The 15,643-nt window shown below is 40.4% G+C and overlaps 1 protein-coding gene across 1 annotated transcript in view; it reads left to right on the top strand.

The window, feature by feature from the left end:
* WSCD2 (WSC domain containing 2) overlaps positions 1-15,432 on the top strand; it is a 197,106-nt gene extending 181,674 nt beyond the window's left edge. The window contains exon 8 of the mRNA XM_066601918.1: positions 15,080-15,432. Within this exon, the coding sequence (XP_066458015.1) occupies positions 15,080-15,432 (353 nt within the window). The remainder of the gene's footprint in view (positions 1-15,079) is intronic.
* Positions 15,433-15,643: the final 211 nt, after the last annotated feature.

Raw genomic sequence — 15,643 nt, 5'->3', positions numbered from 1 at the left:
CATCTGCAGGGGGAGGATGGAAGAGCCAGGAGCAGGAACTGAGCTCCCGCCCCCTCTCTGCCTCCTTTCCGCCCCTCTGCACTATTTGCAATGAAAGGAGGCGGGACGGGGGCAAGTCTAAGTTTCGTGAATTAGCCCTGCCCATGTCCCGCCTCTCCTCATTGCAAATAGTGCAGAGGGGCGGAGAGGAGGCAGAGAGGGGGTGGGAGCTCAGAGCACTGCTCCTGGTTCTTCCAGCCTCCCCCCCCCCCTGCAGAGAGGCACACCGTATATTGGCTGGGCGTTCATCTGAATCCAGCCTTACCAATTTACTTCTTCTGGAAAATATCTCAAGATATTAGGAAACATTGTGATATTAGGATACTTATCAACATTTGATATTAGAAAACATTGCAAAGATTGATAAAACTAATTTCGGATATATAGAAAGCTAACTTTCACTTTTCATTCTCTATTGCATGAGATTGTTGTGTTGAAATGCATATGCATACATAGACGCAATTTATTCCTACTCAACTACATTGCAACTCTCTAGCTTTTTTTGCCATTAACTAGCCAATACTTGTTTTAACATTCAAAACTACTTTATAGCAACCAGGAATAATCTCGACTATATTACTGTATTAACTTTGATGACAAGCTGTTTCAATAATTTGAGATATATTTCTTAAATCCTGTTTAATGAACATAAACATTAATTTGATGAATATGTTCTTGGCAGAGAGTACACTTAGTAAACACGGTCTTTACCTTCAAAAACCAATATTAATGCAATCACTGTAAGGTTTTGTTGTTGACTTACATCATACATCATTCATATAATGTGTGCTTGTGGTGCCAAGGACAGTATCTGTCATGCAGGACATGTCTCTAACCTTAGCACAGGAATATTTTGAGATGGCGGCCACAAGGAAATAGTTGTTTTGCTCTTAACAGACGTAACTCATACTGCTAGCTTTGAGAGATGCCATGCTGTAGTCAAGAAGAGATGCTTGGTTGATTGAAAGTTGTAAAGGAGCACTTGGAGAACATATTTTACAATGTCTGCAGTGCAAAAGAACATGAAGGAGTAGTTTATAAAACGGCTGAACTTACTATACAAGCCAGAAGCAAAATTTAAAGTCATTGGAAGTTTTCTAAGTGCTAAAACCTTATACCTGACTGAATACAAAATGGAGTCAAGAAGATATAACATGTTAGATGAGTTGTCTCACCAAAACCATATATCATCTATCCACAAGATAGGAGATGAATTTATGATCTCTGGTAGCTCCACTGTTGGGACCCATGCAATCAGTTGAACGAGAATCATGAGCCCCCCATTCCCTCAATGGCATTGAGGAAGAGTTTGAATGTAGCCGTGGTCATGCATACACCAATGTGGAGCTTATGGAGAAAGCCTTCTACAGTACATAGCTGTCTCCAATGTTGACGAGGAACATAAGGCTCAAGACCTCTGTTCTAGTGATCAATGGAGGTCCAAACATTGGGGCTCAATAGACATTTATCACATATTCTGTGGACAGGTAATGCCCTTTGTGGGAAAACCTCTTAAAGTATATAGCACTCCAAAACTTTCTGTAATGCTTCAAAATAATACTACAGGGATGCAGTATAAAGTGGCATGTAAAGCTTTATAGAAAATTAACTAAAGTACCCTAACTAAAATTGTTTGCATTATATATGTGTCACCAGTTTCTTACTCTTTGATATGTTATTGTGGATACTTGCAAAGTTTCAGATGTAGCAAATGTTAACTACTGGTAGATTTCATTTATTTGAAGAATGGTTCATAAAATAACATGCAAATGACATTAGATGTAAATACAGATGAACGAACGTACTCGGTAAAGCACTACTCGTCCGAGTAATGTGCTTTATCCGAGTACCTCCCCGCTCGTCCTGAAAGATTCGGGGAGCGCCGCTGCTGACAGGTGAGTTGCGGAGGGGAGCAGGGGAGAGTGGGTGGGAGAGAAGGAGAGAGAGATCTCCCCTCCGTTCCTCCCCGCTCTCCCCTGCAGCGACGGACGAGTAGTGCTTTACCGAGTACGTTCGCTCATCTCTAGATGTAAACCATTTATAGTTAATGTAATAAAACACACAATTGCAGCCAGGTCATAATGCTAAACATAAATAATGGTTCAATTAAAAAGGACACTGAATTTAAAACAGTGTCCTACAGAAATAATGTTTCCATTGAAATGTATCAATGTGAGAAGGGCTTATGGTGCTGAAACTCCGGCGCCATATGTGCCCTTGAGAGAAATTGATTCTCTTAACAAGCTGCTAAGGAAAGCAAAGGGATTATGTATATGAGAACTATGGAAAGACGAGGACACCCACCATATTGATTGATGAATACCTGCATAGAATATAGCAGGCAGAGATTAATAGCAGTTGAAAGCCAAAAAGATTTGTACGAAATACCATCTCCTTTCAACAACGTTGCCAAATAGGATACAAATGAGCGGCTGTCTCCTTTTCTATCTCACACTTAAATGTGGAATTTCTTTACGATATAGTTTCACATTTCTTAACTCTTTAAATGACATGAAAAATAATGTCTATGTTTAATCACTAATACCGTTCATATTTATTGGGTATTGTATAACATATGTTATTATGTTAATAACGTCTGTCCTGATGCTAGGACCTTTCTTTAGGCCTCACGTCCACAGGCGGGTTGGATTTCGCATATGGGAGACCACAGCGGAATCCGACACTACCCATAGCCGGCCACTCTGAGCACTTATCTGGGCCTTCCTGCGGATGTGTGTGAACGTGCCAGTCAGAGCACATGCGCAGTAGAGATTTAAAAAAAAAAAAATATCTCCTGCTTTCCTGCGGATTAAACAGCTTCAATTGACTTCCATGGGAGCCTTCCGCATGGGAACCACAGCAAAATAGAACATGCTGCAATTTGTGTTCAGGACTGAAAGGTCTGCAAATCAAATCTGCATGCTTAACCTAGGCTGCGGGCATCCATGTCTCCCTATGTCTCCCGACTTGAATTGTGGATCGTCTGCGTGGGTGCCCCGCGAAAATTCTGCAGTTCAAATTTGCCTATGGACATTATAGTAAAAAGCCATAACATCTAACTATTTCTAAACTCTTAAGCATGTAGGTATTTAGGTTCTTTAGAACACACGTTTTTTCATCACTGTGTTTTGAGAGCCATAACTTTTTAATGTTCTTAAATTTCAGGCCTCATTCACATGGGGACCTATGCATGGAAAAAGTATGTAAAAAAAATCGCAGCTATTAGAACCAATGGATTCCAATGGAAACGTTGGGATGAAAGAATTTTAAGCGTATAAAAAAACGCACCTAAAATAATAAGACATGAGTGACTGAAATCCTGCGAGTGAAATTCCCTGTTGCGTGAAAACATAGGACCTGACCTATCTTTGGTGAGTGATGCGCAGGAGTTTCCATAGACTCCTATGGAAACTCCTGCTGGATAACAAGGGAGGGGAAGGTTGATTAGGTAAACATTCCGATTGCTTAGATAAAACCTCTAAACAATGGGAATGAAAGAGAAAGGGAGATAAGGGGGAAGAGAGTGCTGCCATGCCACTGCCATGCTTCCCCTCTTCCCAGCAGGGACTTACAGGAGTGTACAGTGGGACATTTTAAACTTGCTGTGCAGCTGCCCCCAAACTCTGAACAGCAGCAGAGGATAAGGAATTGCTCGTAGTGGGGAGGGAAGGAATTCCCCTGCAGGGGAGAGCAAAGGAATCCCTGTAGTGGGGAGAGAGGGGGGGCAGGGCTAAAGGGCTTTCCCGAGGCTTCCCTGAAAGCAGAGGGAGAGATGGTGGGCCTAGTAAGAACTGCTCTCTAGCTCTGTTCTTCTTACCCCGCCCTCTCTCTATAGCCCACCCACTCTATCTTCTTGCTATGGGGCAATCCTCGGGAGAACCTCTATAGCCCTCGCCCCTCTCTCTCCCTGCTGTGGGGGAATTCCCCTGTAGTGGGGACAGAAGGGTTCCCTGCAGGACATAATTATACACTGACTGTCATTATGCCTTTAAGTCCTTAAACCACCCTTTAACATTCATGCTGCTAATGGGTAGTTTAAGGGCTAAAAGGCATAATGACTGTCAGTGTAATTACGTCCTGCAGGAGACCCCTCTCCCCGCTACAGTGAATATACCCATAGTGGGGAGAGAGAGATGGAAAGCCCCAGGGGAATCCCCAGCAGCTGAGGAATCCCTTCTTCTCCTCTGAAGGTAAACCTCAATCTCGCCATTGCTGGGGATATCCCTCTAGCCCCGCTGAGATGAAGGGAAGCCCTGCATAGTAGGGGGTTCCCAAGGGCTTTCCTTCACCTCTCCCTCCTCCAGGAGCAGCAGTGCTTTTTTAAAGCAATACTCAGTTTCCAATAGTGTGAATGGGCAATTTTAAAGCTAATTAAGCTCGAGATTTGATTATGGGAAATTGTCCATTCATGCTATTTTTCACGCAGTTAGCTAAAAGGCATAATGACTGTCAGTGTAATTACGTCCGGCAGGAGACCCCTCTCCCCGCTACAGTGGATATACCCATAGTGGGGAGAGAGAGATGAAGGAAAGCCCCAGGGGCAACACTCAATTTACAATAGTGTGAATGGGCAATTTCAAAGCTAATTAAGCTCTGGACTTGATTATAGGAAATTCTCCATTCATGCTATTTTTCACTCAGTTAGCCAATGATTTTTTTGTGCAGGTAATTTCAGCGTGATTTTCACGCTCATATGAATGAGGCCTCAAACTATATTTTGTATAGCACCATTTGGGGTGCATAAAGAATACATGCCACCTTCCTTATTTTTCCTCTTGGCTCAACATATAATTTCCCAAAATGTGTGGTGAGAGATGACCACTTGTATAGGAGAATGCATGCATTGAATTCTGAAAAGTGTCAGATTTTCGACCCCGTGCCAACTTTAGAGGGGGACATCGCTGGACCACGGGAGCTGGCGAATATAAAAAATACATCTCCCAGATCTGTGATGTGCCCTAACATCACTATAACTTAGTTTATGGTACCGTTGGCACTTGACAGGTTCCCTTTAAATTGTCACTGCACTTTGAATAAGCTGCAAATGCAAATCAATTTATTTATCTAAAATTATGTTTTTGTTGTGAAAAATCATTGTAAAGTGCTGCGCACTAGAGATTTCACGTCTTTCTAAATTGCTGTCCACTGCCTGTTATTATGAGAAACAGAGACACTGAGATAGATTACAGAAAAATGGGATTGGATGTTGTCTCCTGCATAGAAGTCTATTGAGAGGAATGGGGCAGAGAAGGGAGTTGCAGAGAGAAAGAAAAGCAGAGTGAGTCACACAGATGTGGCTGCAGCTAATAGTAAGCGATTTATCTCACCGTAGTGATGGAATCACATCTACACTTCTCAATGCTGCTGTATAATGTTCTCTAATATGCTATTACTTGTGAGGGTGTGCTACAAAAAGATAAAGAAGAAGAGATCCTGTTCCCTGTGTGTACAGTTTATGTAGACACTATAGCAGCTAGTCTCTACCCACCAGCTCAGAGGAGTTAAAGGGGTTGTCCCGCGGCGAAAGTTAATTTTTTTTTTTTCCACTTACCCCGCATTCTGCACTGTTAAAAAGAAAGCATGGGTTAGTTTTTAAAAAGCACATTGCGCTTACCTGCATCAGCGTCTGCAGCTTCTTCTTTTCTTCTTGTGAAGATGGTGCCGCTGGTCTTCTCCCACGGTGGACCGCAGGTCTTCTCCCATGGTGCACCGTGGATTTTCTTCTCCTTCCTTGCGTTTCATTGCCGATTCCAGCCTCCTGATTGGCTGGAATCGGCACACGTGACGGGGCGGAGCTACGATGACGACGCGGTGACCAGCTCTCCGGCACGAGCGGCCCCATTCACCAACCAGAAGACCAGACTGCACAAGCGTGTCTAATCGGGCGATTAGACGCTGAAATTAGACGGCACCATGGCGACGGGGACGCTAGCAACGGAGCAGGTTAGTGAATAACTTCTGTATGGCTCATATTTAATGCACGATGTATATTACAAAGTGCATTAATATGGCCATACAGAAGTGTATAACCCCACTTGCTTTCTCGGGACAACCCCTTTAACTAGTTAAATATACAGAATACAAATCATATGATTGATGGCCATAAATAGTGTTATTCCTCATGTGCACACACAACAGCTTATTCTGAAAGGTCAGTGAGGGTATACTTTAACAACATTTGCAGAAACTGAAGGGGGCACATCTGTATTGAAAACTTTTAGTAATTTTATGTGGGCATAGAAAAAAAAAACAATTCTGCCATAAGGAAAATCATAAAATTTGCAGAAATTACATAAATTGAGACATAATTAAGCATGCTACTTCTTTTCTTCTGGTTCTATTGTATTTATTAATGTATCAGATGCCCCAGTTCACACAAAGTTTTTACAGGGTGAAACAGACACTGACGTCTTATAAATGTGAACCAGAATGAAAAGGAATCTTCAGAAAAGTTATAGTAGTCCAACAAATTGTTGTTGCTGTCAGCTGTTTAGTCATTCATGACCCTCGGCGACCCTAAAGGCGAGCTTCCTCCATGTTTTTTGGTTTCGGACTGCTTCTTTCAGTTGTGTGATATCCATGCCAGTATCAGCTTTGACAGTATCAGCCATCATGTTCTTCGGCGGCCAGGTCTTTTTTTGCCACTGATCTGTCCAAGCATTATAGATTTTTCTAGCGGCTCTGCTCGCATTACATGGCCAAAATCCATGAGTCTGAGTCTGGTTATCTTCCCCTCCAGTGATATATCGGGTCTTATATGATTCAGGACTTCCCTGTTTGTTACTCTCGCCATCCAGGGTATACGCAGCAGCTTTTGCCAGCACCACAGCTCAAACGCATCAATCCTCCTTCTATTACCTTTTTTTGCAGTCACGCTTTCACATCCAGACATGGCTATGGGGAAAACAGTGGTTTGCACTATCCTGCGTTTAGTTGCTATACTGATATCTCTACTTTTCCAGATTTTGTCAATGTCTAGCATTGTGGTTCACGCCAATACTATCCTGCGTTTTATCTCTGGCATAGATTCTCCAGCCTTGTCAAATTTTGACCCAAGGAAGGTGAAGTCTTGCACACATTCTATGACCTCGTTGTTGATTTTGATTTGAATTTGGTCATTTTTTGCAGTTGTCATAATTTTAGTCTTCTTTAAATTCCGGTAGAGGCCCATATTTTTCACTTTCAGTTGTAGCCTTACATATAAGCTGCCTTAGACCTGCTTCTGTTTCAGCAAGCAGAGTTGTGTCATCCGCATAACGGAGATTGTTTATGTTTTTTCCACCTATTTTCACTCTGATTTCCATTTTTTTCTAGGTCCATTTTACGCATGATCACTTCCACATATAGGTTAAACAAAAAGGGTGAGAGGATGCAGCCCTGTCGGACATCTTTGCCAATCCCAAATCAATCTGTGTCCCCATACTGCGTTCTTACAGTGGCTTCTTGATTGGTATAAGTTTTTATAAGCTTGAATATATGTGCAGAAGCTCCCAGCTCTTGTGGGGCCTGCCATAGCTTGTCATGGTCGACGCAGTCAAAGACCTTGATGTAATCCAGCAAATATACTGTTCTAACTATACCAATACAACAATGCCAAGAATGATACATTAGTTGACCAAACGTAGGAGGAGACATTTGCTGTGTCTAGGCAAGTTCTTCCACAATTAACTTGGTTAGCCATTTTTATGGACCTCACGTTTAATAGGGGTAATTTCATGCTGAAACATGAAAAGACTTTTCACAAGGTCTTGCTGGACAGCTTAAAACCAACAATTTACTACAATGCTATTATTTTTCCTCTACTGAATTTTATAATTCGCACTATGTATTAAATCAACACATATTCTCCTGGTATGTGTCAAACTAAGATAAATCTGTGAGATATCCAGATGCTGAAAATTTATATTTCTGTACAGGTAACATGTTTGTAATGCAAGTATTCGGTACACTATTTCAGCCAATGTTTGGCCTTGAATATGGTGATTACAGGCTTATGCTTATGTACAGCTCCTTGGACAAGAAAACCTAACCTAGTGCCAGTCATAAACAGTTCTTGTACTTGAATTCCATACGGATGTAGTTTGGAACCTAGAACATAAATGCAATATTCCATTACCACTTGTTATCCCTGTTCTCTGATCATATCTGAATGACTGCTTGGTGTGATTGTTCTCAGTAAGAGAAACTAAGTAATCTTGACGATATGGTATCTTTTAATGGCTAACAAAAATACATGATGTTATAGCAAGCTTTCGAACCTACTCAGAGTTCTTCCTTAGGCAATTTTTTTGGACCTCACATTTACCTTGGGTAATGAGGAAGAACCCTGAGTTGGTTCAAAATCTCACTATAACAACGTGTATTTTCGTTAGCCATTAAAAGGTATATCTACACGATTACTTGGTTTCTCTTACTGAGAACAATCACACTTTGATCTACTGGCTAACACGGTACTAAACTTTTTTTCAATGACTGCTTGTAAACATGTTGTTGCTACTCTTTACACCCCACAAAAATAACACAGATGAATGGGACAGTACTCTGTAATTATGTTCAATGTCAATTGACCAAATCTACTACTCATAAAATCGTAGAGTTGGAAGGGACTTCCAAGGTCATCTGGTCCAACATCCTGCTCAATGCAGGATTCATTAAATCATCCCAGACAGATGTCTGTCTAGCCTCTGTTTGAAGACTTCTATTGAAGAAGAACTCACCACCTTCCATGGCAACCTGTTCTACTCATTGATCACTCTCACTGTCAAAAAATTTTTTATAATATCTAATCTGTGTCTCCTCCCTTTCAGTTTCATCCTGTTGCTTCTAGTCTTTCCTTGTGCAAATGAGAATAGGGCTGATCCAACTGCACTGTGATAGTCCTTCGGATATTTGTAGACAGCTATTAAGTCTCCTCTCAGTCTTCTTTTTTGCAAGCTAAACATTTCCAGATCCTTTAACCTTTCCTCATAGGACATGGATTGCAAACTGTTCACCATCCTGGTAGCTCTTCTCTGAACTTGCTCCAGTTTTTCTATGTCTTTTTTAAATTGCGGTGCCCAGAACAGGAAACAGTATTCCAGATGAGGTCTGACCAAGGAAGAGTAGAGGGGGATAATTACCTCATGGGATTTAGACTCTGTTTCTCTTGATATATCCCAGAATTATATTTGCCTTTTTTGCTGCTGCATCACACTGTTGACTCATATTCAGTCTGTGATCTATTAATATACCCAAGTATTACAAGTATTCAATTCCTCCAATTTTGTATGTGCTTTGTTTCATTTTTCTTGCCCAGATGTAGGACTTTGCATGTCTCCTACTTAAATACAATTCTGTTAGTTGCCACTCAGTGTTCCAGCTTGTCTAGATCTTTTTGAATCCTCTCTCCCTCTTCTTCCCTAATTAGAGATGAGCGAGCACCCAAATGCTCGAGTCCGCGTTATTCGGGTCAAGCTTTTCGTAAAATTCGAGAGCTCTACTCGAGTAACGAACCCCTTGACTACAATAGGAGACTGAAGCATTTTTGTATGTGGGACGCCGGGTGCCGAGCTTTTTTTTTTTATTCCTAGGTTCGTCTCCCTATCCCTCTCCCTCTGCCTCTCCCTCTCTCTCCCTCTCTCTCTCCCTCTCTTTCTCCCTCTTTCTCTCCCTCTCTCTCTCTCTCTCACTCTCTCCCAGACAACAAATTTGCCAATGACGTGCGCTGCGGGCCAAAACAGGCACGTCACAGTGGGGAGGAGCCAAGAATTGGGGCAGGGTCGAACATGGCTTGATGCCCGTTTGAGTACGCTAATACTCGAACGAGCATCAAGCTCGCCAGAGTATGTTCGCTCAACTCTATCCCTAATGTTAGCTATTATTACTAGCTTTGTGTTGTCTGCAAATTTGATCAAGTTCTCCTCAATTCCCTCATCTAGATCATTTATAAAAATGTTGAACAACACTGAGCCCAGTAAAAAGCCTTGTGGTACCCCATTTGAGACATTCTTCTAGTTGGATGTACAGCCATGTCTGACCACTCTTTGAGTATGATCACTCAGCCAGTTCTGAATCCACTAAATGCTGCCTTGTGAATCTCATATTTGGTTAATTTTTCAATAAGGATGGTATGCGATACTTTATCACATGCTTTAATAAATTCAAGATATATTATATCCACAGCATTTTCCTGATCAATCCAGTCGGTGATTCTGTCATAGAAGAAAATTAAATTAGTCTGGCATGATCTGTTTGTTACAAACCCATGCTGGCTTTTGTTAATTACTCCATTCTCATCCAAATACTTGCATACATGCTGTTTAATAATTTGTTCAAAGATTCTTCCCAGTAAAGAAGTCAGGCTTCCAGACCTATAGTTTCCTGGGTCCACCTTTTTCATTTTCTTGAAGACAGGGACAACATTTGCCCTTCTCCAGTCATCTGGGACTTCTTCTGTTCTCCAAGGCTAAACCATTTGGTTATGCTGTATATTTCAGATGTACAAATTTTTCCAAGCTATGTCATTGTATTTGTATATCATGTGGTATGTTCAGCTACACAGCACATAACTTAAACCTTTGCATCACACATATGGCTATATAGGCTAAACATACCCTGTGCGGTTACCATGTATATAGTTGTCCACAGCCTATTCTGTGTTTGAAAAGGTCTTGTAAACCAAACTCTAATCACGGCTGATAGCCCTTTAAATGCCACTGTCAGTTTTGACAGTGGCATTTAAATGTCCCAATAAGGATTTTAAAGGGGTTGTCCCGAGGCAGCAAGTGGGTCTATACACTTCAGTATGGCCATAATAATGCACTTTGTAATGTACATTGTGCATTAATTATGAGCCATACAGAAGTTATAAAAAGTTTTATACTTACCTGCTCCGTTGCTGGCGTCCTCGTCTCCATGGTGCCGACTAATTTTCGCCCTCCGATGGCCAAATTAGCCGCGCTTGCGCAGTCCGGGTCTTCTCCTCTTCTCTATGGGGCTCCGTGTAGCTCCGTGTAGCTCCGCCCCGTCACGTGCCGATTCCAGCCAATCAGGAGGCTGGAATCGGCAATGGACCGCACAGAAGCCCTGCGGTCCATGGAGACAGAGGATCCCGGCGGCCATCTTCAGCAGGTGAGTATGAAGACGCCGGACCGCCGGGATTCAGGTAAGCGCTGTGCGGGTGGTTTTTTTAACCCCTGCATCGGGGTTGTCTCGCGCCGAACGGGGGGGGGTTTAAAAAAAAAACAAACCCGTTTCGGCGCGGGACAACCCCTTTAATGTCCCGAATAGCCCCCTTCTGAAAGTCCCCATGGCTGCCATGATCATTTGCCTATTAAAGATGTACCTGTGGCCTGGGGCCTGTCTTCAATAGTCAGGCTATTAAAATATAGTATAATGCTAATGGCTCAACATAATTGTTTAATGGAACATTTGATTTAATACAGATTGGTTCAACTAGACAAATTTAGATACTGTTGGGAAGGGTGGCTCCGTTTCTCTGGTATTCATGTTGATCTCTTACCTGCCTGTAGTTCTACTGGGTTTTGCAATCTCAAGAATTATAGTTAACCATATTTCATCCAACTATATTATGCTTACTAATTTGCCTCATACTGTAAAAGGGCACAATCAGGTTACTTTGCTGGTATTCATCTCGGACCATAATATTAACAGTTGGTTGTACGTTATATGGTTGTTTTTCTCTTTCCTCTTCCCTTTTTGCCATCTTCAACATGACCTGTACTTACAATTAGGTGTCCCCCAAGCTTAACATGTAATTCACCTCAAAGTATACAAAGGTGCTACATAATGTCACCACTTGATCTGAGTTAAGCTCCATACGCTATATGGTACAATTAAAGCAAACTGCCAATGGACATTCCGGCAATTCAAGAAGATGGATGCACCATACTATTCACAATTTTATTGTGCACTGTTGTATATACTGTAAATGTTTCTAATTTTGGAAGTTTTCTAACACTGAAAAATTGTATTAAATATGTTTTAAATAAATTATATTACAACGCAATACCATAGTTATGCATTATACTGCTCATCAGACAATTACAAGTTCAATTCTCCCGTGGGACAAAAAAAAGTATTAATAAGTAAGATAAAATAAAGATTTTTTTTAATTTATTCTAAAAATTAAAACTATTAAAATGAGAAAAGAACATTTTCAAAAAAATCTAAAAATTGGAATCACTACATCTATAATGGTCCAGTTTATTAAAATATCTCACTATTAATCCCCCATGACTAACTATCAGAAGGAATAAATCACAATGGTGGAATTGTGTTTTTTGGTCACTCCATCTTCAAGAAAAAAAAATTGAACAAAAAGCTATCAAGAAGGTTTTATGTTCTCCAATATGGTACAACTAAAAATTACAATTCACACAGAAAAAAACCCAACAAGCATTCACACGGAACTCTTTTTTTTATGTAACACAGCATGTTAGGCTGAAAGAAAGACGTATGTATTTAGTTCAGTCTATGTATTTTTTTTCCAAATAGTGTTAATATATTAAAAAAACTATATAAATTTGGTATTGCTTTACTCGTACTGACCCATAGAATAAAGAGCTGTCATTTTTATCGCACCATGAATGCTGTAAAAATAACCCACCCACCCCAAAATGGTGCAGTTGTGAGTTTTTGCCCACTTTGCTCCACTTAGAAATTTTTTAAAGTCTTCCAGTACATTATATAGTACATTAAACTATACCATTGAAAAATACAACTTGCACTGCAAAAAACAAGCCCTCATGTAGAATAAAAAGAGGGGAATGTATGAATACTAGAATTGTAAAATGTGACCTGGACGCAGGCGCATTATTGACCCTTGACTATGAAAGGGTTAATTTGCAACTAAATAAATTGCTCATAAATACCTATACATATATTTACAGCGATACAACTTGTGGTTTTGAATATTCTTGTGTTCAGGGTTAAATACTTTCCAGCACAGAGCAGCATCTTTACCCTGTCCCAACTAATAGCCCTAATAAATGAGCAGGCTTCAAGCTTCCATTTGGCTAAATCTCCCAATTGACTTATTCTCTGCAGAGAACAGAAACATTAATCAGACATTTCACAAATTACAGACGCTGACTCACATTGTCTGCTGCTAATGTCCTCTAACTTTTCCAGATACAAAAGCCTTTTCTTCTAGTATTGAGTTTCACAGTCCTATGAGTTTTCGATGTCACTCTGTTTTTATGGATGATACTGCGTGACTGCAGAATGTGAAAAAATATGCATAAACTACATAAGAGGCATTACATTTAAGAGATTCTAATTAGAGGAAAAGAAAAAAATACATCAAATTAGGTCAGTGATAAATTGCCTTTCATTTCTCTTTTTACTTTTTTTTAAAACTTTCGTTATTTTTTTAATATAAATATACTCTAATGCTTCTGTATTAAAAAAAACCTTTAGATTCCTAACAATGTTATACTGCATACTTACAGGCTACGTCCTACCCTTTTGTGTCTACAACTCTTATGAAGACTTATATGTCCTCCTGACTACAGACTACATACTACATTCTAATTTATATTAGCAGGCTGGATAAAATGGAGTATGACTCAGGATCAGATTACATCTAGTTTGTATCTATGGAGTTATATGTAGTACAAGCTGATCATAGGGGCAAAAAAATTTTGGGGAAAATTACCTTAGTCATGTTGTAAATTTCACCTTGTTAAAATCCCAACTTTACAGCAATGTTGTTTCTGAATTTAAGGGCTTATTTACACAAGCATATATCTGCCAGCATTTTCACAGCCAGGCGATATACGCTTCCATCTGAGCAGTCCCCCTTTTCCTCACTGGCTCTCTGCTTCTCTCCTCCTCTCCAAGTAGTTTGCAATGGGAGTGGGCGAGACGGGGGCAGAGCTAAGCTCCCCTCCCCACCCCTTGTCCATAGCCAGCAATGGGAGTGGACGGGTCAGAGTGGAGCTTAGCTCCACCCTCGTCCCACCCACTCCCATTGCAGACACCGGAGTGGAGGAGAGAGGCAGAGAGCCGGTGACGGGGAGGGAAGGGAGACTGCTCAGATGGAAGTGTATATCAGCCGGCCGTGAAAACGCTGGCCAATATACGCTCATGTAAATAAAAACAAACAGTTAATACATGAAAAAAATGACAAAAGATTTGAAATTAAAGTAGTTATCCAAAAAATAGGTATATTTTCAAAAGTCTCACAATCATTTTGAAAAATACACTAATATTACGAAAAGGAGGGAATCACAGTGACTCATTAGTCAACTACTGTACAGATATGTATTAGATGTAGTGTAGACAGAAGCACTTTCTAAACTGTATTTTTTGCTATTTTTCCTTCCCTCTGCTGGTTCCCATCATTGTATATGTCAGTCTACTGTATGTTTTCTGAGTAGGCTGGCTCTTCCTGTGCTCTGATCAGATGCCTCCCTCTGCTGTTTCCTGTCCCCACTTGATTGAAATACAGAGTGAGAAATTGCAGCAGCATCCCCCTCTTCTGCCCTCCTGCCTATTTACTGCTTCACACTAGATTGAACAAGGAAATTTCAGATCATTTACATAGAGGCTGCAGACCGCAAAAGGGGAACCACAAAATAACGAAAGTTGAGGAAGATGACACTTCTCTTAATAAGATATATTACAAACTTTAATATATAGATATGCACTACTCCATGTATCATAAGGCATTTTGGCTGCAATGATTGTTTCTATAAGTTTGTTAAACATCAAATTAAAGAGGCGGATACGTCATATGGGTGATATGGGAGTCGGAGAACTTTGTTACTTTCAGTAAATACATAGAATAATAATTTCTAAACTATGCAATAAATTCATGCAAATTTCCTTTAAATTTAACTAAAGCTAAACAGTTTAAGAGATACCTATAAAGGCAAATACTTTTTACAGAGCTTACACAAGAGGCACACATTTTTTGCACCATGTTTCAAATAATAGAATATTCAAAAATACATTATCAAATAGTTAACATTATTGTCTATTTAGTTAAACTATTTCTGTATTATCGGTTACTAATATACATTTTTTTTCTTTTCAGAGTGGCCTGAATTTGTAAGCAACTATGCACCTTGGTGGGCTACACATACACTCGACTGGCTAAAGTATGGGAAAAATGTACTGGTTGTACATTTTGAAGACCTTAAACAAGATTTATTCTTTCAACTCAAGCGAATGATTAACCTTCTGGGACTCCCAGTCTTAGCTGACAGGCTACTGTGTGTTGAAGGCCAAAAGGATGGAAACTTCAAGCGTTCTGGTCTCAGAAAGTTGGAGTATGACCCTTACACTGCAGACATGAGAAAAATGATTAGCAACTACATTAGGACAGTAGATGCAGCCCTGAAGCTACGAAATCTCAGTGGTGTTCCAGAAGACTACTATCCAAGATGATGATATTGGTCAGTCAAGAATATCTCTGGGGCAGTGGTTCCCAGCTGATGGCTACTTCCACCCAGTGGGTGGCTTGAAGACTTTCTGCTGCTAATAACTGTTAAAGATTCTTATGTGCATGAATTATGATCAACAAACAGTGCTTCAAATATTTGGCAAGAAAGTTAGACATGTCTGATTAAACTATATTCAGTTATTTTTACCACAATGC

This window comes from Eleutherodactylus coqui, chromosome 5, assembly GCF_035609145.1.
Source record: "Eleutherodactylus coqui strain aEleCoq1 chromosome 5, aEleCoq1.hap1, whole genome shotgun sequence".
Lineage (NCBI taxonomy): Eukaryota > Metazoa > Chordata > Amphibia > Anura > Eleutherodactylidae > Eleutherodactylus > Eleutherodactylus coqui.
The sequence above is the reverse complement of the archived record's forward strand: the minus strand, read 5'-3'. Positions and strand labels throughout refer to the sequence as shown.